The sequence below is a fragment of the Protopterus annectens genome, chromosome 14.part0 (assembly GCF_019279795.1).
Source record: "Protopterus annectens isolate FY-2018-M chromosome 14.part0, PAN1.0, whole genome shotgun sequence".
Lineage (NCBI taxonomy): Eukaryota > Metazoa > Chordata > Ceratodontiformes > Protopteridae > Protopterus > Protopterus annectens.
This window is the reverse complement of record NC_056748.1, coordinates 346,883,926-346,910,509: the sequence shown is the minus strand read 5'-3', so window position 1 is coordinate 346,910,509 and position 26,584 is coordinate 346,883,926. Positions and strand designations below refer to the sequence as shown.

General features: G+C 39.3%; 1 protein-coding gene across 1 annotated transcript in view; it reads left to right on the top strand.

Annotated features, from left to right (window-relative positions):
• LOC122788980 (SEC23 interacting protein) overlaps nt 1-26,584 on the top strand; it is a 1,679,302-nt gene that overhangs the window by 747,440 nt on the left and 905,278 nt on the right. Inside the window, exon 9 of the mRNA XM_044056073.1 lies at nt 9,447-9,655. Within this exon, the coding sequence (XP_043912008.1) occupies nt 9,447-9,655 (209 nt within the window). The remainder of the gene's footprint in view (nt 1-9,446; nt 9,656-26,584) is intronic.

Here is a 26,584-nt window from a genome sequence, read left to right as displayed (position 1 = left end):
TAGAAATTGCAAACAGCTTCTCCTTCTTTACTGAAACTATCCAGTCTGTAGCTACCCATCTCACTCCATCAGACACAAGCACCAGCCCTGGCATATCTAGCCCTGATCCACCCAGCACCCAACCCACCTTTACCTTTCAAACCATACCTACCAACCTTATCCGGACCTTACTCAAAAAGCTAAAACCTACTACACTAGCTGACGACCACCTGCCAACTGAATCTCTTCAAAAAGCAGCTGATGGCATAGCACTTCCCATTTCTATTCTGATCAACAGATCCATCTCAGAAGGATCCATCCCAGCAATATGGAAAATATCACAGGTTATACCTCTCCATAAAGGAGGAAGTTCCACAGAATTATCTAACTTTAGACCTATAGCAATTCTTTCACCACTAGCTAAAATCATGGCAAGATGCATACACAAACAAATCATGCACTTTCTTATTCAAAATGGAAAGCTCGCTGACTCTCAGCACGTCTTTAGGCCATTCCACAGTACCACCACAGCTCTTCTATCTTTAATGTCATCAATCTTCATCGTAACAACAACAAACTATCTTCAGCACTCTTCCTAGATCTTGCAAAAGCTTTTGATATGGTCAACCATCAGCTACTGCTCAATACTTTACAAACCATCGGTTTAGACAAACATGCAATACGATGGTTTCACTTCAACCTAAATGGTAGACAGCAGGCTTTCTTATGGCAGAGCAAGCTGTCATCCCAACTTCCTCTAACCCTAGGTGTCCCACAAGGGTCCATACTAGGTCCCCTTCTTTTCTCTATCTTTATCAATGATCTACACACCACCATCCCAAGAGCCACCTGCATCCAATATGCAGATAACTCAATGCTAATATGCTCTGCCTCCTCTACTACTCAACTTCTAACCCTCACCCAGACCACTTTCAGCATGGTAGAAACATGGCTACCAAATCGCTGCCTGCTTCTAAATCCTAGCAAAACCAAGCTACTACTTTTCTCCCCTAACTGTAGAATTTTTCCTCCTTTTTTCAACAGCAAATCTAGCAATGACACCATTATCTCCCCTGATGACCATACAAAGCTTCTAGTCGTAATAATAGACAACATCCTTATATTTGATAAACATATCAGTCGCACTATTAAGTCCATCGTCAAAAAAATTGGCTCCCTGTACAGAGCCAAACCTTTCCTCACCCCCCCCCCCCAGCTAGGGTAGCTATTGCAAGATCACACCTCCTATCTACCCTTATGTATGCCTCCCCTGTACTCACCAACCTATCCAAAACCGATCTCAACAAATTATCAGGATGTTACAGTCATATAGCCAGATTCACTACTGGCTTGGCTTTTAGGACCCACCATTGCCATAACCTCAAAGCACTGGGATGGCTAGAGTATCCTACCCTTCTACAGTTCAACCAGTTTATAGTAGTGCATAAAGTACTCCATCAACCTGATAACACCCCTGCCCTCAAAATATTCTCACCCCTTGTAGTGCTTCCCAGGCCATTACGCTCAGCTGATAAACTAATTATACTGACCCAAAAATCCAACAACTCTGCAGGCGATGCTATATTTGCCAACTCACCCAGTAAAATCTGGAATCTGCTCCCTACTACCGTTACCAAGGAAACCTCACTACCCCTATTTAAAAGAGAACTGAAAAATACCTCGCATCTCATTGGCGGTACTCTTGTTCTAAACCTGACTAACAACTTCACTAATACATGTCTTGCTACCCAACCTGCTGTTTAGCCAAGTATCTATGCCTCATAGCATTTGAATATCTAAGCATTGTGAATTATGAGATCTGATTGTATTCCATGCTCACATTTTCTGATATGTCTTTGTCAACCAGATGTAAGTCTGCACATTGTGTATATTGATATCTGCCTGTATTCCTTGTCTATATTTTTCTAACCATGTCTGCCTGAGTTTATCACTCAGTGATGTATGTACTCTCTCTTTTTTTGGTATGTGGAGCTTTTCTCCTCGGGCCTCCGCTGAAAATGGACATATATCCAGTCGGACTGTCCTGGTCAACAAATGTAAAATAAATAAAAATAAAAAAATTACAGCCCACTTCCAGGTGGGGTTAGAGGTTATTCCACCAGGACTTTGGTTTCTGTGGCATTCTGGAAAGGAGTGGACACTAGAAGTATTCTAGAGGCAATAACTTGGTCCTTTGTACTTACCTTTACAAATCACTGTAAACTGGATTGTTTTTCCAGGTCCAGAACAGACTTTGCTAGGATTTTTCTCCAGGGGCTCATTGATTCTTAATTTACTTCCTCTTCTCTTTTTGATTGCTGATCTGTGGTAATCTACCTAAATAGTGTAAGCCACTGCAACAATGATCTAATGTTGAACATAGTACAGTTAGGTAAGTAAGCCTACCTTAAGAGTTGATGTTGTAATAGATCACTGTGACAGTAGCAGACCCTTCCCTCCATCTGCCTTCTTTAGTTGTTTTTTAGTTTGTTTTTATTGTGAGGGTGTGGATATATGTTCCCAGCATTTTTTTTCCTTTCAGAGCTATTGCCTTCCTTCCTGGGGCAAGAAATCTCTGAAGCTTTTGGCTGTCTGACTGCTTTTTATATGAAGATGTGCTCAAGCTCCTGGTAGGTATAGCGCATAGAAGGCATCCTTTAGCTTTGACAGAGTAGCTGGTTGGTCATATCCTTGGCAAGTTATAACCTGAATATCTTAAGCTACTGCAAAAGTTATCTGTTAGAACATCTACTGTTATGGTATATTTATTTGCACATCTGTATTTTCTCCGTACCGTGGGGTTGTGTGATCTTGGAGATAATGCATTTAGAAATATTGAAGTATTTTGGGGGGGGGGGCATAGCCTTCCACATGGGTGGTGGTAGGGCTTTCTTCCTGCAGAAGCACTTTTTTTCTCTGTTTCTGTTAAAATTAGAGATGTGCATTGTCATTTTAACACATTTGCAGTTATATGATTCTGTATTCTGTAGATCCTGCAAAAGCTGTTAAAAGGCAGGCAGTCCCATTTATTGCCAGTTCTGGAGGGAAAACTAAATTTCAACAAAGAAGGTTCTAGTGATTACTCCTGGGATCTGATTGCCTCCTCTCCTTTTCTGCTTTGCCCCTGGAAGGCAGTATTCAAACTAATATGTACTGCAGACCTGATCAAACATTGCTGTATAGATTTTCATCAGATACACTGTGCAACACTCTTCATCAAGGGCATATGATTTAATTTTGATACAGAAGTTGCTGTGAAAGAAGGCAATGTACTGTATCCCACACCATCAGAGAATTGGTCAGGCATTTTATCCCAGATTGTTTCTGGACCCAAAGAAACTCTTGAGATTACACTTGGTAAATCTAACACTAAACTGAATTGTCTTAACCAGGATGTTCAGAATGGTAACTCTGTAGACAGTTTTACCTTTCATAGTCATTTTTTTTCATGTCAGCCCTGTATTTGAAGGATGTTTATTGTCACACTTTCATAAATCAACCTAAAGGAAATATTTGAGATTCCAAGTTTCTGACTGTGCAGTTTCTGTATGCATCCCTGGAAATGTCGAGATGTTTGACTCCATTGTTTGCACATCTTGGAAAACAGCAAACCACCATTTTCCTGACCTATATTACTATTTTTTAGTAGGTCAAGCCAAGGTAAGTATTAAACGGTCATCACACTGATAACTGATGCAGTATTCTAAGCTATATTGGTTGTATTTTGCACAGGCTACAACAGCTGACAAGCTCCAGGGCTCCTCCCATGCACCCAAAGTGTTAACTGGAACCAGAGGCTTTCAAGATTGACAGTCAGCTAGCGCTTTTCCAGTGCTGGGGAAATAAGTTCCCTTTGAGGAAATAAACCTTCCATGTTACTTTTTTATTGTTTAGACTAGTTTTTTGTTATATTAAAGCTATGAAAAAATATCTTTATTGACTGTCATGTTATCTTTATGTACTTATTAAACAGAAGTGCACTTTTTTCTTTTGTTTTAAAAAGTTGTTGAAAACTACTTTTCTTCTGTGAAGAAACTGCATTTATTTTACTTTTTGGGGTTGGGGAAAGTGTTTAAAATGTTTTTTTTTTTTTTTTTTTTACCATGTTTTTGGGGGGCAAAAGTTACTTTTTTGTAGCTTTCCTGTTTTACTGATTGCTGCTAAGCTTCCCTGTGGAACAAACACCTTTTTCTGCTTGACCATGGAACAAGCTGCTGGTCTCTCGGTTGGACCTACTTCCACAAAAAGAAAAAAATAACTAAGCAGCCTTTGCCATCAAAGCAGGTTAGTAATTTGCCTCATCCACAGGCCAAAGGTAGCTACTCAGATCACTCATCTTTTTCCTTGGATTCTTCTGGTGTTGTCCATAAAGCTTCCATGGACTGGAGGGTTAGACACATCTTCTGTGGCTTTTGGGGGTCCTGTCATTGAACAAGGGAGAGACATTTTTGTCAGTTATGGGAGAAGGGCAGGGAATGTGCCCTTGCTTACCCGGAATGTTGCACCCATCCCTGGGAAAGCTTTTGCTGGCAATACTAGGTCTGTTTGTTCCAACATTCCTGTCAAAAAATGATAAAATATAAATATTTAGCTTTTTCTGTGCCTCTTTCTCTGGAGAGGAGTCATTTATTGGGCTTGGCACAGGGTCTTGTACAGGCTATTGACCCTTCTTGTAAGATGATTTCTGGTAAAGGAAAAAGGATTCCTCTTTCCGTGAAGAGATTCATGTGATTGATTCAGAAGGGAAACGTGAAAGGGCAGATGCAGGGTTTTCTGTTCAGGTTTTTGATTTAGATTCTGAGGAGATTATCATATGTGAATCTCCTTGTGAGGTATTTGCTTTCTTTGAGACTATCTGCAGAGTGTACCGGTGTTTTCAGTGGGAGAATACTGAAGTTTCTTAGTCTTTTAGAAAATACTATGAATTGCTACAACTGGAATTCCTAGAACCTTCAACCCCTATGCTGTCAGCATTGAAGAATCTGTTTTTCTTGGGTTTTGGTTTCCCAGACAGCCAAACTGTTGCTCATCCACTCTCCAGTACACTTTCTATTGAAGGTTACCACGAGTTAATTAGTTGACAGGCTGAAAACCCACAACAAACCACTTTTTACATTTCCAGCCCTCTTATTGAGGATCATGGCAATATTTGTCTCTACTCCTCCCCTCTCTCCCTTCCTCAAAATGGGTATGCCAAGCCTCCCCTACCAGTGCTGTCAAGCACTTGAGCCACTAATCAAATTTTGTTTACCTGGTTCAAAGGTGGGGCTTTATTCCTTTAGATCACTGCTGCTTGCTAGAGGGAACTTAAAGCTCGGCAATTAGGAAGCCCTTTTTAGTGTCAGTGATTTGAGGCAGAGAGGGATTTCTACGCTTCAGGCATTAACATGTTAAAAGTATGAGCATGAACTTACACTCTGTCACACACACACTCATTTTATACAGATATGGATATACAGCTATAGCTACACACATATACACATGCACACACTGTGTTTCATAGTGAGAGGGCTTCTTTGAGATAAAAGTCATTTTTATGCTACTTAATGGAATGATCTTTCTGTAAATGTGAAGAACGAATACTGTTAATCTTCTAAACCAGACATTAAGTATTATCTAATTGAGAACAACTGTAAATGTTTCAGAGATCCTTTGTAGAAAACAAGCCCATTGTTATTAGCTTAATAAATTTACCAACTACTAAGTCTTATAAATATCATACCTGCTGAAAAAAGAAATACTGAATTATCTAAGTAATGTGTCATAACTTAAGCTTGCATTGTAACATTTACTTAATCTTGCTTAGACTGTAGGGAAGAGTGCACTTTGATGGTAAGAATGTTTTGAAGGTTTGACTCCCTAACCACTGACTACCACTCTCCTTGAGCAGTTCAGCGATTAAGTTGTGTGGAAAGTGCCCTTAAGCTTTGGAAGTTGTCTGGTTGTCCTGTCCTTGGCAGGATATAAACTCTATAGCTTAGGATACTGCAACAGTGACCTATTTGAACATCTGCTGTGGTTAGTTATTTACACAACTGTGTTTTCCACTGAATTAGTCAGCCCAACTTTCAGGGAACACAAATGAGTAGCTACTTCATGTTTTGGATGTGTATAGCCAGATGAGATACTGCTTGAGAAGAAAAAAGGAGATATCGGAAGGACTGCCCGTCTCTTACGAGTTGGAGGCAAGGCCAACTCATCCTTAAATAAACTCTGTCTAAATAGCTGGCACATTTTATTGGCTTGCCTTGTAACAAGTATAATGAATAATGGGTGGCTCTCAGAGACCACTCAACTAGGACTGGTTTCTGCTTCTTTTCTTTAAGAATATTTTGGTTTAGATTATGCTAAGTTGCACCTTGGACAAATAAACCTGGATTTATACAATAATGCCTGGTCCAGAGACAGAACATACTTTGAAGCAGTAGTGTTTATGGGTTTCTGTCCCAGTTTTTCACTATTATGAAACGGTCTGTGCACTGCTTGTAGTTCTTTGCAGATGTTCTTCAGGAATCCTGCACAAAGAACAGTTGTACACTATTGTGGTGGTGCTTGACATAATGGTACATATTTTAGGAAGTGACTCCTTTAGCAACACAAATACCTTGCTTACTATCACAGTACTCAAAGTGAATCACTGTACAACGATGGCCAACGAAGTACGATCCTCTTGAGAAATAAGTAGTGTAATTAAATGATATAAAACTTATAAAAGTGCAGCATATATATAAAGACTTACATGAATTTCCATTGCTTCAGTTAAATGCACTTACAAGATATCCATGCTGTGAATGCAGTTACACTGTAGCGAAATGATGGTTTCAAGGTGTCCAGTCTTTCAAGTCTGATATACAAAGTATCCACACTGAAGATGTAGTAGCTGCTGTAAAACTGCAGCAAACTGTAATTACAACTTAACCAGTTAAACAGTTCAAATAAGAGCTTCTGGCTTTAGTGGCAGTTAAAATCCTTTTATTGTAGAAAAAATAATTAAAATCTTCATGTCGAGTTAAAGAAGAATCATTCAATCATCACGCTGTCAATCAGTTGTTTGAATACACCAATCCTCTTTCCTCTCTGTTATGTGGATCATCAAAGAGACATTACCAATAAAGAACCAATAAAGATCCACATAACGCTTTAGCAACTCATGCTGAAAGAAATGTCGGTCATTATTTCACTTATAAGGTGATAGAGAATGTATATAGTGGAGTAAGAAAGGGTGACATTGAAAATATTACTGAATGCAGGGAGAAGTAAGTGGATTGTGAACCTCCGTGCTGATATTGAGCCTGGCTTGAAATAACATCATTCCACTGAAACCTATACTAATTGCTAGAAGACCAACCATTAGTTGATATGGAGGTGTGTCTGGCTTAATAATTCATGATTGGTTACACCCCTCAAAAGCAAAAAGCATAGGAAATAGAACACCCTCAATTGAGAGGAAAGAGGATTGGTACATTCAAACAGCTGATTGACAGCATGATGATTGAATGATTAGTCCAACAGTAAAGGAAGTAAGAACTATAAAAAGGAACTTCCAGTCCCAATCTCTATGATCTGAAGAAGATACCGAAAGCGCTTATAGTTTGGAATACAGAGGGACTGTTTTATTCTATACCAAGATTTTAACTCGACATGAAGATTTTAATAATTTTTTCTACAATAAAAGGATTTTAACTGCCACTAAAGCCAGAAGATCTTATTTGAACTGTTTGAACTGTTTGACTGGTTAAGTTGTAATTACAGTTTGCTGCAGTTTTACAGCCGCTACTACATCTTCAGTGTGGATACTTTGTATATCAGACTTGAAAGACTGGACACCTTAAAACCATCATTTTGCTACAGTGTAACTGCATTCACAGCGTGGATATCTTGTAAGTGCATTTAAATGAAGCATTGGAAATTCATGCAAGTCTTTATATATATATGCTGCACTTTTATAAGTTTTATATCATTTAATTACGCTACTTATTTCTCAAGAGGATCGTACTTCATTGGTCATCATTGTACAGCGCTTCATTTTGAGTACTGTTTTTACTTGTTACTGGTAGCTGTACTTTAGCATTAGGAGGTATGCTCATTTTATTCCTTACTGTCACTGTTCTTAGATATGGATTTGGATAACTGCAAATGTAACGAGCTGTAATAGCTTGAGGGTTCTCAATTTTGTGGTTATTTTGTGATTTCAGTCTGTTATTTTTACTATTACAGTCGTCTTTTAATTTTTGCTATAAGTTTCTTAATGGAAGAGTCAAAGATGGTATTCTGCTTTTATATGGGGCTTGTGTTGCTTGACAAAAATAGCAGAAGATGACTGTTGTCCTCCAGCAGGGTGAAGTTAGAGTGCTAGAAATTCTGTCTGGTTTTCAAATGTTATCAATAAATAGAAGCTTTAATCTTTTGAATACTAATGCAGACATCAGCTCCCTCAAAGATATGCCATCGTTGTGAGTACTGTCACATGCTGTACTTTCTTCCATTGTGTTGTGGATATCCTGTAAAAGACTGAAAGAAGGTGTTCTACAGAACTACATGATGACAATAGCTCTACTTGGATCTTTTGTTTTAATTTATTTTCAGTACTTTTGCTCCTCACCCCACATAAGCACTGTAGTATGTGTTCTCATCTGCTGTTGTACTATGACCTTTTCTTCCCCTTTAGAGGGTGAGAGTCTGTGGTGTTAAGGATACTTGCTAGAATATGGAGATCTGGACTATACAGGGGTTATTTTTCTGTCCGGACATTTCCCCCAGTGTCACAGTGCCACCCCTGGGGGAAGCATTGAGTGTGCTTAGGGCTTGCCATTCACCACTTATTTCTTCCTGGAATCCTGTTACCCTCAGTAGGCATCTACCTCTCAAAGTGTGCTCCCTGGGGAAGTAACTAAAAAAGGTGATCATTCCCTCTACCAATGACTAGCCTTATAGTGTGCTGCTTGCTACTCATCTAGGCCATTGGTATCATGGGCTAAGAATGTGCCATTAGTATGGTCAGCTGCTTAATTTTTGTTTTTACTGTGTGACCTTGCTGGCTGATGGTATATCCAAAGTAGAATAGTTACATCTGAACTTAAATCAATGCTACTTCAGATTGAGTAGTTAATCACCCTCTTTCACTGTTATCTGTCAGATGCCACTTTTCTTGGGTGTTATTGTTAAGCAACCCCAGAAAAATCAGAGGTCAAAAGTATGCTGTCAGTGTGGGTGATCCTAAGGCATAGCTGTTGAAAATTCTGGCATATAAGTGGTGTCAGTTAAGATGGAAGATTTTTTGTAAAACCTACTAAGTTCAGTCTCTTAGAAAATTTCAATTGTAGTAACTTTGTTGCATAGCGGTTCTTTTGTTAAGCTAATAATTCATTGATGTGTCAAATACTACACTAATTTATTGTATTTTAGTAATTTTAACCCTTTTAATAACACAGAACATTAATTTTATCATGAATATTTTCTTTTGACAGACGAATCAAGAAAATAACATTGCCCAGTACCTCTCGTTTACGCCAGTTTACAAATGAGACTTTGCTGGATATACTGTTCTACAGCAGCCCCACATATTGTCAGACAATTGTGAACAAAGTTACAATGGAAATGAATCGTCTTTATGAGTTGTTTATGAGTCGAAACAAGGATTTTAATGGTGGAGTGTCAATGTCAGGCCACAGCTTAGGTAATTTTTTTTTTTTTTTAAACTTCCATAGTTAACAAGTATTCTTAAAAGTTATATTAGCTAGATCTTGTCTATTACTCAAGAAATAATGACATTGACTATTTTGTTGGTTCAGGTAAAAAGTCTTGTAATTAAAAAAAAAAAAATTCTATTTGCAGAAGATGAATTATGATGCATAGCTGATCTTATTTATATGTCCCAATTCCTCAGTACCGTACTTGTGGGGGAAAAAGAAAAATAACATGAGCAGGAAAAATAACCGCAATGCTGAAACTATATATATATATATATATATATATATATATATATATATATATGTGTGTGTGTGTGTGTGTGTGTGTGTGTGTGTGTATAGATATATATATATATATATATATATATATATGTGTGTGTGTGATTTCAGGTATTCCACACTTAAAACTGTTGAGTCACAGTTAGGTATGAATAAGACAGAATGTACTGACATAGTTTAACAGAGGTGAAAACTTGGGGCAGTAAATCAATGTCTACTTTACCAACTCCAGGCGGATTTACTGCTGGCATTCAGGTTTGTAATATGACATTTTCTGTAATGTTAATCTTATATTGCAGAGTGGGGAAACAAGGCAAGGCAATGTGTTTGAGCTCCTTTCAGGCACTTTTTTGTAGTAAGAATGTTGTGTAATGGTAGCAGTTTTCACTGTCAGGATATGTTACAATGGGTATCTTTCCTGAACACTGCTTGCATTTTGTTTTGATAAGTGTAGTCGTTCGCTGTTTCAACAGACGGTAATTTATTTAAAGCAGGAATTGGTTGAAATCTACTCTGCTTTTTGGGATTTTGCCACTTTACACCTCAGCATGTGACAACCTAACTAGATTGCAAGAATGATATAGGATTTAATATTATTTGAAAAAGCCTAGTGACTGTAATACTAATCCCCCCTCCCCCACAATAGAGTTCCTTTTGATGTTTTTCAATTGTATTCCTTTTTTAGTATTTAAAATAATGTATTAATTAGTATTCAGTTTGGGATGCTGTGCAATCCCTATACATTATACACTTGTGATTTTGGCACTGATTGTTGATACAACCATTTTATAGTCATACTTTTGTAGAATAGTAATAAGGTAAAGTGATGCCAAGCAATCAGTGCTTTTCAGTTTTATTATATTAGATTTAATCATTTCTGTTTAAAATTTTCTTTGATTGTGTAGTTAGTTTGATGAGTGTGCTGCACAGCTAAAGTTCGTTATAACTGTGGTGAAAATCACTTGCCTTAAAACATTTAGTTCCAGCATTTATGTGGGGTAACTTGGCTGAAATGTGACTGGAAAGCAGAGTTGCATTAATTGTATATGGTTGAACAGTAAAATGGTTGCTGCTGCTGGTGACAACTTTGGTGTCATACTTGCATTTCAGTTGCCAGCAGATTATGGAGGTCTCCGATTAGAATAGCATGAGCAGCATGTGTAGCAGTGTTCACTGAAGGATTCTGGCTGTCGTGTGATTTATTGCTTTCTTCTTCTCTGTCCCACTGGGTTTCTTGTCCTAACAGTGGCATCAGTACTCCCTTTTACTGATTTTTAGTTATTTAGACATATTTACACACATGAACAGAAAAATGAGAAAACATTTTGGCAGTGTTGAAAATTTGGAAGCAGTGGGTTGCATTCATCAGATAAGGGAATTCTTGGCTGATGATAACCTTACAGCATACCTTAGTTGAGCCACATTTTAAAATACTGTTAAATGTTCTAGAAAGCAGAAATGAGATCAAAGCAGAGCATAAAGAAAACTTAGGAGGGGGACAATTGGAGACTTTCCAAGCTGTCATCAGCAAGCATGGAGAAACTCTGATGTTCACTAGGGACAAGATATAGAAATGGAAGAACCACTTTGTCGACCTTCTGAATCTGGTGAACATGCCTTTTACTGTAGAGGTAGTGCTTGAAGCAAATGATGGAATTGCTTTCATTTGAATAGGTGAGATCATTGCAACATTTAAATGCTTTCATTGTGGCAAGGCTGTAGGAGTGGATGAGATCTGGTTGAAATGCTGAATGCACTGGATATTGTTGCAGTTTCTTGGCTGGCATGACTTTTTACTGTTGCTTGGAAGACTGGTACACTACGTCTGGATTGGCAAACTGGGATAATGCTCCCCATTTCCAAAACATGACAGGAGGGTGTATGCCAGTTTGAGGGCTCACAATCAACCCCCTTGGAAAACCATATTTTGGCATGGTGGAAAGAAGTCTTCTTCCAGTAAACAAGCCTCTGATTTCAGAAAATTGTTTTGGATTCTGACCTGATCATTTCTTTGCTCTTGGAGGAGTCATGAGAGTTTGCCACCTTTATCTTTGTTTTGCAGACTTGGAAAAGGCATATGACTGTGCATCCCATAAGGTCTGTCTTGCCAGATGTTTTACAAAAGTGTGGGATCCCAGGACTGTTACTTATTTGTTGTTCCCTATATTTAGGGGGTGAAAATTGTCTGTATTCTGTGCATTAAGTCATGTTCATTCAAGGTGAGTGGAGGACTCCACCAAGGGGGGGTGTTTTATCTTCTGCCATGTTTGTAGTTTTCTTAGATAGGGTGTCAAAGTGCACACAGGGGCTGGAAAGCATCTAGTTTGGGAAATGAAGGTGGAATATTTGGTGTGTCCCAGAATCAAGTTCATAAGTGAAAGGTGAGGTGATTAGGAGATGGACCAGCAGATGGGGGTAGCAGCAGCTGTATTGCAGCCATTTACCAGAATGTGGTGGTAAAATGAGAGCTTAGTTGTAGGAAAAAAATCTCACAATTTCATAAGTCATCCCTGTGTCCATGTCTTTGGGTCTATATTAGATCACTGAACGCTTAAAAAAGCGAACTGTGATTAATCGACCCTATGTAAGCAAAAGCTTACAATGTCGAACTGTCAGAATAGCGATTTTTTTTTCCGTTGGAAAAAAAATTGCTGTTCCAACAAAAAATAAAAAATAAAAAACAAAACACTTTAAACATTACATTAAGTGGGATGCTGTGCCCCCCCCCTACTTAAATACACCAACTCCGAGACCTCACTACAGTGCCGAAAATGGCAAAGTAATGAAGCGGCCAAGCAAATTCTTTCCTAGGGAAATAATTAGCTTAAGAGCCGCTTCGATATTTTGCCATTTCAGTCTTTTAAGTTCGATCAAGGCGCATTTGAAATAATGCGTATTTGGTCTTCTAATAGGAACCCCCTGTCTTTACCTGTAGTCTTGAACTTTTGAAAGTGGCCAAGAGATGAGGTCATAGGTTTAAGCAGCATAAATCAGGTTCCATTTTAGGTAAACTGAGTTCAGTCTGTGATATACTGTGAATCACTCTGAGAGAATTTCAGAGTGCATCCACTGTCTCCCCCCTTCTAGAGTGGACTCAGTTGATTACGTAACTTGGTGCCTCCTGTGGGAGGTATAGCAGGCGTGGCCCACTGGGAGAGGGCCCTGGGGCAAACCCCAAGCAATATGTATTGAGTATAGTTCTAAGCTCACCTAGGAGTGCTTATTAGTCCCAAAGAATATGTTGAAAACTGTTGCTGGGGCTGGAGAAGTCTGCTCTGTTGTGTTCAGCTTGTTGCCACCACAACCAATACAAGCACAAGCAGTGTAAAAAATGGATGGGCTAGATATGACTAGTTTGCTCAGTGAAATGGATGGCTAGATATGACTAGTTTGCTCAGTGAAATGGATTGATCTGCTGTCCACTGGAATGTTGATGTATCAGAGACATTAGTAGCTGGCTAGAACAGTATGCTTTTGGGTGTAGCTGGATTTCAGCTCTAGCAAAATCTGTGGTGATGGGTGGCCCCTATTCTTGGGTGGTGGGCAACCATAGGAAGTTATCTTGATATTTTGTAGCATGTCTGTCAAACTAACAGAAGTAAGTAAGGTAGTCTTGTATATTTAATAAATCAGGTGGATAATGATTCTTATTTATATCTCCCTTAAAATTCAAAGATGTCTCTGGTTATAATAAGATTTTTTTTTTTTTATCAAGTAACAGGCTTCATAATTCCATTACGTATTTTACCACTGACATAGTGCCCCTGACTTAGTTAAACACTGCTGGTGGACATTGTGTCCGCTAAAACTAACTACATAGCCAGCTTTAGGTACCTGCAATTCCTGTGGCTGCATGGGAGCCCCCTTAATCATCCTTCACAGTGTGAGGGCCCCACAAAAGCTGCTGCTGGTTGTGGAAGAGTGATGAGAAAAAATGTTACTTTTGTGGTTACACTCTTTAACCTGAACAGGGCTGTAATATGATCTTGTTAGGATAGGGATGATAATGGCCTCTGCTCTCAACTGAACCCATTCTAAAAACAACCATACTCAGATGTGTATGAATAGAAAGCTGCTGTCTGCTATACAGGATTGTGTAGTTATCACTTTAACTTTTATCAGAGTCAAATTTTAGAAGTGGGAACATGAGGTCATTATAGCTTGTGTACAGCTTGCTGTCATCTCTAATTTTCATCTTGGTATTGAAGGACTGAACATAATGTCACACAAGCTATCCAAAGCCTTCCTCAAAGGGGACCTTCCACCTCAGACCACCAGTGAAATCCCCTTATATCCCATGGAACTTAGATTTTGTGCTTTTGCGGATTATTCTCCCACCTTTTGAGCCAGCTTCTTCATGTGATTTGAAATTTGACGTGATGTCTGCCTGAAGAGTATCAGAACTACAGGCCTTGTCCATAAAACCTCTGTATTTGATTTTTTTATGCTGACAAGAGTGTCACTGCAAACAAATCCTTCATTCTTACCTAAAGTTTGTACTGGAGCTAGCCTTAACCAAATCATAGATTTACCAGTGTTTTTCCCCAAACACACTAACAACTTAGAGTATATGCTGCACAAGCTTGATGTTCATAGACAGCTCAGATTTTACCTGCATAGAACCAAAGAGTTCAGAAGATCAGAACAACTTTTTGTTTCCTTTTCAGATTCTAGGAAAGGTATGCCAGTGGCAAAAACAACACTATCTAAATGGTTATCTGATTGTATTACTTTCACTTATTCAGCTGCTGATTTACCTTTACAACACAAAATTAAGGCTCATTCTACCAGAGCAGTGTCCACATCCTCTGCTTTTTCAGCTGGGCTTCCTATAGACAGTATTTGTGCAGCAGCTACTTGGTCAAAACCTCATACCTTTATCACGCATTACAAAGTTGATAGGGCCTCCAGGCACAGGGCCTCCTTTGGTTCTACTGTCCTGAAAAATATACTCCTATGAGCCACCTGAGAAAGATGGTGCTTGGGACGCTACCCATCTGTAAGAATGAATGGTGAGATAGAACAACTTCACATAAAGAAGTTCTGTACTTACCATAACGTTCCATAAGAGAGTTGCTCATCTCGCCTTCATTCTTAGTTTTCACCCTCCTACCCCTCCAGGGTTTTTCGAGAACCGGGATACTAATTTTATCATGGTTGCTCTGTCTTTCTATGGTTCTTACCTAAAAAAGTGATAGAATGGCATATGGTATTGTTAGAGGCAGCAAACAAGACCTGAGGTAACTCAAGGTGCATCATGGGATAGGGACCTGGCCTTGGCCTCGAGCTATCTGAAGACCTCAAGCTTTGCAGTAGGCTGACTCGGAGCCGAGGATCAGCTCCAAACCCATCTGTAAGAATGAAGGCAAGATGAACAACTCACATGGAACGTTATGGTGAGTACATAACTTTTTTTTTCTATCAAGTACATGTTATTACTATAAAAAACAGTTTTACTTTATATAGTTCTATCAAGTACAACAATATGGATGTGAGTAATACATTGGAATTCCTATTCTCAAGATAGGGGGATACCCTGTGGTCTCACATATGTAATTAATGCATTAAAAGCTATATTCTAGAGACAGGGTGTACCTGATCATCTTGAGCCAGACAATAATTCACTGTACACAAGCCAAGAATATAGAATAGATGTGCATGAATGAGAATTAAGACATAGAATATCCAGTCCACACTATTCTTGGACTAATAGGCAAATAGAAAAGAGTATGCAAACTGCAACAGTTGTTGTGAGAAACAGCTGTAGATAAATACAATAAATATGAGGATTGTCATCTTTCAGTTTCAGAATTTAGGAATATTCTTTTGCATGGATCATATGTTGTGCCCTCTCAGCTGTCGATGGGCAGAAGGATGAAATACAGGTTTCAAACACTGGGCAGTATGTTTTGTGGATTTGGGAGAAAAACAGCATCAGGTTTCTATTCATTACATTTAGGTGTAAATCCATGCTATGAAACCCATTTCTGAAGACAAAGAAAGTTTGTATTTGTTATTAACAGATTGTTACTACTATGTTACTAAAATTTAATAAATTGTTTTCTAGTCCTGAGGAGCTTTTCTCCCTGGGTCTCTGCTGAAAATGAGCCAAATGCTCAGCCAGTCTAACCCGGTTAACAAATGTAAAATAAGTAAATAAATAAATAAATAAATTACCTAAGGTGATTGTGGAATCAAGTGCATTTTTATCAGTTTAGTCTGTTCCCAGTGATTAGCCATGTCATTCACAAAACTGTCAAAAGAAGTAGCATAAGTACATGTTTGTGGTGTATATCAATGTTAATTGTATAAAAAGGAGATAAGGTGCTGTTCCATATAATAGTCTTTGTGTGATTAGGTGGACAGTCTGTGCAACACTTTGTTGTACTCCGTGTAAGACTCGGAGAAGCCAACACCTCCACAAGCTTTAAGTGGCTGACTATATAGAGAATCTGTGTAACAATAAATCAGTAAGGGTTGTACATTTTCCTTTATCCAGCTGACACTGAAGGTATCATACTAGGTTATGGGGTACATTGTCAAACCTACGCTGCCGTCTGAAACCATATAGTTTGCTGGAAGTATTGTTAATGTTGACAAGGTGCTTTTAAAAGCTGCTTGTGTACATATTTCTACAATATTTTGTAAATCAGAGAGAGGGAAGGATTATCAGTCTAGAATTTGTTGCTGCTGAGGATCCTCCTTTGTGCACTGCAAGAACCAGTGCTTGTTTACAGCATTATGGAACATGGCCCTCTTTGATGAGCCTATTAAGTGCTGTTATGCATTGAGATGTAACATGAGCTGCATTCCTTTGGAATTCTGGGAGAATATCACTAAATATGCATCTCTGATCCTGTTCATTCAGTCCGTCTAATCCATCATATGGGTTAAACTTTAATCTTTTTCTTTGTGTGATTTCTGTGTGTTGCTTTATTTTCTTGTTTCTGTATTGAGCAGAAGTCCAGTTTTAAATATTCTCAGTGTGAACACAAAATCCACCACCTCCAGGACCCCCATGAATTACATGTGGTTTGTTTGTGGATAGTGCACCTTACCTTAACTTTTAAGTGGGATTTCTGTGCTGCCTTCAGACCCAGAGCTTTGTCCAGTAAGTGTAACAAGCTTATTCTCAAGGGTCTTCTCCCACCGGATCTGGAGATTTCCAAAACCAACAAGCCAACAGAGAAGCCTTCACACCAAAAGTAGTCTAAGCTAAAGAAACAGCAGGCAGAAGCTTCGGCTCAGTTTTGACCTCAAAGACCCCTCGCCAAAATGCAGATGTACACACTGCCTCTGGATCCACAGCCCTTACTGGAACCCTTACCAAATATCATCAAAGATTCTCCTAAGAAAGGTGAGAAACCTATTTTCAGGCCTGCATGCACTTTGTCTACTAAGTTATTCAGGCTATACTATAATGCCTCCAAAGTAGATTTGGATAAATATTCTGTTGCAGAAATTGCTTTGGACCCAAATTGCGATGGGGATCATTGTGACTCCATCAGCTCCAGTGTTAACTGAAGCCATACAGCCTGATCAACTTTTCCTTCCAAAGGGTGAACAAGTTACAGGTAGTGCTAGCTAGCTCGTAGGTGCTGGTACTGTGACTGTTAGATATCCAACTTTGACTACTGTGTCATAGAAATAATGAGCAAATATTAGTGGAATCTCAGTGTCTTTGTGAATCAGGAAAGAGCGAGGGCATGTGGGAATGACCAGGAGTAGGAAATGTAGCAGCCGACTTACTGATATCCAGAAATTTTTGTGGTTTGTTTGCATTCATAATGTGTTCGCTTTGATGGTACATTTTTAACTAGTCTAAATGGCCCTTTCAGCAGGATTAGGAACTTCTGTAAATTTGATCATATTCATATAGTGTTTAGTTTTATAAGTGTATCGAAGGTTCTTTTGGGTGATCATTATATTGTGAAAAGATTTGTTGATCCAGACTTGTTGAGTCAATTCTTTTTACATAAGGGGAATCAGCTCTGTGTAACTATTTAAAAAAAACTGTTTGAAAAGGTTTTGTCTAATAGTTTGTGTACTGATGTCCGGTTATTGGCACTGATCGCTATGGTGAAGGCACATGTGGTCAGTATATCTGATATTTCTGTATAGATTAACTTTTTTGCCTTTTGTGGAATTAATCTGATTCTTTGTGGGTACAGTAGGAAGATTGTCACTAATGATGTTACAATGCCAGTGGGGAATATCCTGATTTACTAACAAGTATCCAGTCAGATAATTTAAGACTGATTTCTTATCCACTCATCTTGGAGATATAATTTGAGTGTGGTCAAAAATCTGAAGTTTGGCAAAATGTGGGTCAGTGCTCCACCCGGATTAACAAATAAGCAAATGTACAAATGTATTGGTGGAATTATGTTGATATTCTTGTCTATGATGATGTTGTGTGTAATTAGGACTTCATCCTTGAATAGAGCCAGTGAGCATGACTTCTTCAGCAATAGCTGCATCCTTTACAGGAGTGATGCAAAGGCAAGCAAAAGGTAATTTTAAAGAACTGATTTTGATATTGCTGAGAATAGATTTGACCTCATGTGTAGAGGGAGTTTCTTCCCTGATAAAAAGCGGGTAGGACCATCCTTGTAAAGGATTGCAGCCCCACCTGCTTCTTTTTGTAGTCTGTTTCTTGTTAACACCGAGTAGCCTGGAACAACAAATGATGCATTTAAGTATTTTAAGTTTTTTTTTTTTGTTGCCATGTTTCTGGCAGGAATGTGAGATCAGCTTTATGTACTTCAGTTCAAAAATGTCATAGGTGAATTTTTTTCCTTGAATGTCTGACTTATGTGAACACATTTCAAGCCCTCTGCCTTTGTGTTTGTGATATTATTTGGATTCATGAATGTTTTTGCATTTTGGGTCAGAATTAAGTTGTATATCTCCATAGATCTGTACAGAAATTGTGCGCGGCACATTGCATATAGTATAATGGTTAAGGTCTTTGCCTCCCATGCACAAGGTACAAGGGTCAATCCTGACCTCCAGGCAATGCTTGTCGTCCCTGGGTCTCCCAAAACTTCTGAATGTGTCCACCTCATATTTACCCAAGAATGGAGCTGTGGGCAGCAGCACAGATTAGATGGTGTGCTATAGGGAAGGAGTTGTATAAACAAACTGCTTTGGGCATCAACTGTGCTGCGCAGTATCCTCATGAGAGGAGAACATTTATCACAGGCTGTGTGTTGTGTCAGGACTAGCCACTCGATGGTGTAAAAATGGTCTCTAGCTGATTAGGTCGTGTTGACTAAAGTCTTCAAATGAGAATGGATATTTGCTGGCGATAAGTGGGTTGAGGACAACCCAGCCACTGGGGATGCACAAGCCAGTGCATTTCTTTGTGCCGGTCCCAAGCCCAGATAAATGGAGAGGGTTGCATCAGGAAGGGCATCTGGCATAAAATTTTGCCAAATCATACATGCGGACAACAGAAATGATCCGCTGTGGCGACCCCTAATAGGAGCAGCTGAAAGAAGAAGAAGTGGGTTGAGGACCCAGCCTACTCTGACCTACACCAGTTACCCATGCTAACAGTGGAAGGAGTGTATATGCCCCTCTTGGACAGTGTGACCCTGCCATAAAGCACTGCAGCCCTGGGTCAGCTAGGTACTAGCCTGCCAGTGTCCAGTTTGGGTTACCTGGGATAGCTGTGTTGAGTGAAAGCTGGACATAAAAAACAATCAACCTGGCAAACATGAACTAAGAATTGCTGCACTCAGTGTGGGTTTACTGACAGAATGCAGCTTGGAAAGAATGACATGATGGTAAGGAGGAGGCTGAAAATCCTGTGTATCTAGGAGACGAGATGGAAGGACAGTGCAGTAAAAACCACTTGGCTTGGTGTCCAGAGTCTACTCATAGGAGGAGGACAAACTAGAAATGGTGTGTGAATTGTGGTGAGGGAGAGGCTTCTGAAGGTGGTGTGAGATGTCATCAGAATCAGTGACAGACTCATGGCAATTGGACTCCAATGTAGCAGTAGGTCAGTATTTATAATCTCAGCCAATGTCCCAATGCATGATTGTGATAGTGAAGCAAAGAGTGCATTCAGACAGCAGTTGCAGGACCTGTTAGATAAAGCAGGACAACATAAATCACTGTTGATAATGGGTGACCTGAATGCACACATTGAGACAGATAGAACAGGATGGGAAGACTAACTTGATTCATATCGGTGGAGCAGCAGGAATAAAGGAGAGGCCATTCTAGACTTCTCTCTGGCAAATTGCTTGATGCTGGCCAACATGTGTTTCAGCAAAAGATGGTCATGAGATCACATAAACTAGTGGCCAATATGCGACTCGGGTAGACTTTCTCCTAATAAGAAAGTGGCACTAGGGTAGAATCAGTGATTGCAACCTCATTCCCAGAGAAAGAATTGGCCCACAGGATAAACCACTAGTCATCATAATTGACTGAAAACAGTGCTTAGAGAAGACTTTAAGGTCAACAAAGACTAGGCTGAAGACCTGGAATGTGGAGAGAAAGTGCAAGAGTTTAATTAATTACTCAGGGTTCTATCACCTTAGAAAGAAGAGGAAATTAGGGGAGTTGAAGAAGAATGCCTGCACTTCAAAACAGCATGTGTAAGGACTACAGCACAGGTATGCTGCCGAGCCAGGTATGGAAATATGATACATAAGGAAAGCTGTTAAAGGAAAGACAAGGATGACTGTAAAAAATAGGAGATAGAAAAGACTGACCAGGCTAAGAAAGGCATTTGGTTAGCTAAAAAAAGAGGCTAAAAGTGGAGCTGCAGTAGCAAAGAACAAGGCATCAGAGGCACTCATCCGTTTCTGCAAATTGACTATGTAGATCATGCAAAGAAACTCTTAACTGGTTTCAAGGCAAAAAATAAAGATAGTCAAGACACCCTTCGTGAGGGATGTCTGCAACAACCTGCTCATCAGCCTACAGGAAATCAAAGGTAGATGGAATGAGTTCTTTCAGCAGTTGTACTGCACCAGACACAGCCTACAATGAAAGAAGAGAAGGAGCCCACCCTAGGAGAAGTAAGAACAGCACTAAGGAAGATGAAGTTAGGGGAAAGTAGCAGGCTTAGATAAAGTCACAGTAGATATGATAAAGATGTTGGGTGAGTTAGAAGAGAAATGGCACCTGAGGGTTCTCATAGAAGTATCGAGAGAAAGGTGCATCCCACATGACTGGAGAATAAGCATACTAGTGCCAGTATACAAGAACAAAATTGACATCCGAAGCTGTGGGCATTATGGAGGTATCAAACACCTGCCACACTGCATGAAAGTTCTGGAGAGAGTGATAGTAGAAGGTAAGATGGGAGATGTGCACTTCAGATTCAGATCAGAATGCACCAAAATTGACCAGAAAATTGCAGTGTGACATGCAGTTGAGAAGAAGCTAGAGATGAGGAAATAGTCCAACTGGACATTCCTAGACTTGGAGAAAGCATATGAAAAGGACCCAAGAAATCTGATTTGGGCAGTCCTGCAGTGGTTCAGAGTCCCAGAAACATTAATAGAATTGATGAGGCTATGTCCAAGGACACAATTATTCAATTATGAACAATGCTTGGTCTCTCAGATGGGTTCCTAGTGGGAGTAGGTGAGCATCAGGGTTAACCTCTGAGCCCACTACGCTTCATACTCATGATGGACTACGTCAGCAAACATGTTTTTGGTAACGGAGTAATACAATTGATGTATGCAGATGCAGATACCTAACCAAGAGGATTACTGGCCTCAAACAGTTGCCCTATGCAGCACGATTGAAAAAGCTAAGACTGTTCAATGTTGCACACTGCTTTCTCAGAGGCAATCTCTGTCTAACGTACAGAGCCATGTCCAACCTAGAATTGTTGAACATGCTCCATCTTAACAAAACCAAATCTACCCGAGCTACACACTCTAGGGATATAAACCTCAACACAACAATGAATAGAACATGCTGGAGGGATAGATTCCCTTCGCAGAGACTTCCCTTACCATACCTCTCAACCTGGAAAGATCAAAAATCTGGACAAGGCCCATGAAAAATAGGTACAAATCTGTACGCTGATTGACACCTCATTTGCATACATAATTACATAACCCCACCCACTCCAATGGAATTGTGGGATACCAACTTTCAAACGCAAACTGAAGAACAGACTACCAAAATATGCCATCAGAGTCCCCCTGCACCCATTCCAATGTCCCATTACTTGGCTACTTCACCCCATTTATCATAAACACTAATGTGTGCATAGTACTGCTTTACTTCTACAATGGTTATTTGGATTTTATTTTACATTTTACAGAACAAGGCAATGAAAATAGACTTGGCACTAAAACATCTCTGCCCTTGAAACTCACATTCATTGAAATCTACACCACATCCAAAGAAAATGCATCTGGCAAGTGGTGGATAAAGATTATGTTTGGGCTGTTTTCATATCATTGGCCCCTTGCAGACAAAACAAGAAACATACATGCGTTATTTTCTTTGATACACCTTCCTGACTTTATTAAGTTATATTACTTGTATAATACAGCACACTTGTTAGACAGAGCACACTTTAAATTTGTTTGAACATTTTTCCAGTAGGCAATGAAAGAAAATGCATAAACCAGTAATGACAAAACTGCCCAATTCAGAACATTTCCATCATAAAAGTCTACTTCCACACACACACTATAAATAGAATGACAGTAGTATAAGCCATAGGCATCTTGCACAGCTTCTCACACTTATTTTCAATTTCATTTTTTTTGGGGGGCAAAAAGTCAAAAAACGGGGACACATTTTAAACATTGCTTGTATAAATGTGGAAAGTTCCTAGAATAAAATGCTATGTTACTACCATGCTTTTCGTTGGCAATCTTGAACCCAGGACCCTATGTACTACAGTCAGAGCAACATACTACTATGACAAACCAGCAGTTTCCTGAAAAATAGGAAGACTGAAACTTAATGGCTATCATTTATTGAATTCAGTTCTCACTTCTCACCATAGCTCTCAACCTCTCAGCACAAAAAAACCTGGACATACAAAGCTAATTATGGGTGAATACAAATTCAGTACTCACTTCTCTGTCACCATAGCTCTCAACCTCTTAGCACAAAAAACCTGGACATGCAAAGCCAATAATGGGTGAATACAAATTCAGTACTCACTTCTCACTCACCATAGCTCTCAACCTCTTAGCACAAAAAACCTGGACAAACAAAGCCAATAATGGGGGAATACAAATTCTGTTCTCACTTCTCACTCACCATAGCTCTCAAATCTTAGCACAAACAATCTGGACAAAACTCACAATACATGTTTGCTGTATTTCTCTGTTCAGTACAGTTTGGTGTGATAGTCATGCACTTTTAATATTAGTTTTACAATCTTTACAAAGGATAAATCACTAGTCTGGTATGTGGACTATAAAATTGTTCCTCAGGCATGTGGAATCTCCCACTTCCTGTTAAATGTGTGTAAACTTTCTAAATAATTTCTGTAGTAGCTCTGGAACTATAGCACCCACTTGCATAAAGTGGAAGGAAAATACCTAGCAGTTTCATATGTGAGGCAGCCTGAACTACTGACTATGTAAGTGAACAGTCAAGTTTAGTTTCATCTTCATGAAAAAGTGTACCTGCAGTCACTGTGTCTGTGGACTAAATAAGGAGCATCAGGGTGGAGTTTGTTGGCTGATAAAAACTGCATCCCTGCTATGTAATAAATAAACCAGAGCTCTTATTCTCCTTATAAACTGAACCCTCCCTCTGCAAAACAAACGGAAATAAAAATGATCAGGAGGTATAACCAATAGGAGGATGAAAACATATTGCAAGATGGAAACGTATTGCAAGAGGAAGATAATAAATAGTTGTTCTGATATGGAGTGCTTCTGTCAGTCACTCACTCACACAAATATGTTGTAACAGTGGGGTAGAAGCATTGTTGTATAGCTGCAGAACTGCACAAAGTAACATAATCAGCTTCTGTGATGTGGTATATCCTGTGACATTTTAGTCATCCTAAAAAAAAAGTGTCACAGCTACATACAGATCCATGTGTGTTACTGCATTAACAGCTTTCTTTTGCATCTCTCAGCAGCAGTACATAGAGAGTATAACAGTTATTACTTTATATTTTAAGCTGTTGAATGGGGAGCTTCCATTGAGCCTACTACTCATGCACACAATCACAGTCTGTCTCTTGCACATACACACACACACACACACACACACACACACACACACACACACACACACACACACACACACACACCGTACATTTCCTTACTAACTTGTCTTGATTCCTTGTTCCCAGTCAGCGGTCTCACACACACATACACACACACTACTGTTCCTACTACCCAGCAGCGAAAAACAAAAGTAAAACGGCAAAGTCCCAGCAATGAAAGCCGCAGCAAAGCCAGCATTCACTCGGCAAAGTATGTGGTGTGAGTGAGTGACTGAGACAACAGCTAGCTACTCACAAAGATGTCTGGAAGTCTTTCCTGAGAGGTTGGATCATGAAAGACATAACTTTGTGAATCATAAACAGAGTCAATACATTAAGAATGAAATAAACCCATGTGTCATGTTTTACTTTACTTCTGGCATAATTAAGGTCTTCTGAGTAGTGTAGGACTGTTTGGCTTATCTGTATAGAAAAGTCCCAGTTCTATCGGCGGCCAAGGCTTACTTTTAATATATTGCCTGGCTGGATGATACTGTGGTAAATTTGTTGCTGAAAATGGCTAATACCTTGCTCTAATGAATAAACACACACACATATGTATATATCTATCTATATATATGTATGCATACTTAGAGTGGCAGTAGCTAGGGAAACATGGGAGGGCAGTGTCAGAAGTTGGCACCTTCGATTGTACAGCAAAAATGCTGTATAATAAATTGCAAACAGAAAATATGCTAACACAACTATAAAATCAGTTTTGAAGTTTTGACAGGTCAAAGTCATGATTCCTGTCTGTGGGTCAGTCCAGGGATTATGACAGATATTTAGCTGTGTACACTACCTCTGTTAAAATGGTTGGGAGTGCTTTAAAGTTCCCATTTTTCATGTAGTGTTAATATTATAACTGACAACTGAGAAATTTGCTTTGCAGTTTTTTGTGACTATTTCTGTGAAGTAGTTATGTGTGGGAAGTCAGAATTTACTTTGGAAGATTTAAATCAAATTCAAGTTGACACAGATGTCAAGCTATTCAAAATCATTATTTTATGCCTGCTCTGGCATATTTTTCAGCACTTCATGCAATCAGAGACCCATTATATTATGACTGTCCATTTATTATTGATTATTAAGTAAGATGAGCAATTGCTCCAACATCTTTGATTATTGACTCATGGAAAAGGGGTAAACACCACACAAAATTAAAAAAAAAATGCTACTGTAAACTGTATTGTCTGCAAGCAAATGTTAGCTTTTATGAAAAGGAAGCAGGTTTGTTATGTTCCAGAAAGTTCGTGTCCATCTCCTTATGGTTTTACCTGTCAGACTATTGTATAACTTATCACCTTTTATTAAAAATGTAGTCAAACAATAGCAGCTTCAAATTTAAATGCCAACTAAACATACAATGCCACAAAAATATACCTGCAAATGTATTCTAGCAGCAGTAGGTAGTTTCCCTAATTGTCAATAAATCTTAACTGGAAAAGGCTTTGATTTGTTGATTTACACTCATTGAATTTCAAATCATTAACTGGTGAAAATCACTGCACGTTACTTACCTACTTCCCAGCAGCGAAAAACAAAAATAAAACGGCAAAGTCCCAGCAATGAAAGCCACAGCAAAGCCAGCATTCACTCGGCAAAGTCCCAGCAACGTTACTTACCTACTTTCCAGCAGCGAAAATGGCAGAGCCAGCAGCATTCTCTCGGCAGCAAAACAAGTCCCTCTGTTTCACGACATGGCAGCAAAGCCAACAACAAGTCCCTCTGAGAGCCCTTTCTCGACAGCAAAAAGCAAAGTCTGGTCTCTCCATTTCTCAAACGGCTTTTCAAATTCTCGGTAGCACAGCACTTCTCACCAGCCGGAAATGATGACGTGAGGTCCTTGAGCTCAATTCCGACTGGCTGGTAGTGCTGACGGTGCTGATGTCATCGTGCACGTGATGACATCAGCTCCAGCGCGAAAATTAAAAAAATGAAAAATTAAAATAAAAAAACAAACGTAAAGAAATCGGAAATGAAGGGGTGCCACTCGGGAATCATGGCACCCCTTCATTTGGACCCCAAAACTCGGTAAAAACTGAGTAATTCAGGACGATTGGGAGGTATGTCCCTTACTATGGAACAGGGTCCCGATCTGCATAAGACAGAGCCCCTCACTTTCACTCTTCAAGAGGAACCTTGATGAGTGGATGGGTAACAAAGTTCACACCGGGGATCACACCAACAGCACTACTAGATAGGGGCCAAGGATACTAGCTGCTAGTACAAGGGTCTAGGGAACTACTAAAGGGGTGGTGAATACCGCACAATGTGGCTGGGCTAATATATGCTTTCAGGCAGATATCCCAGTACCAACCTATGAACCTATGTGACATTGCAGTTAGACTCTGAGCAAGACTCTGAGCAAGAATTTCAGCAAAGGATAGAAGAATGGAGTGCAAAACTGAAG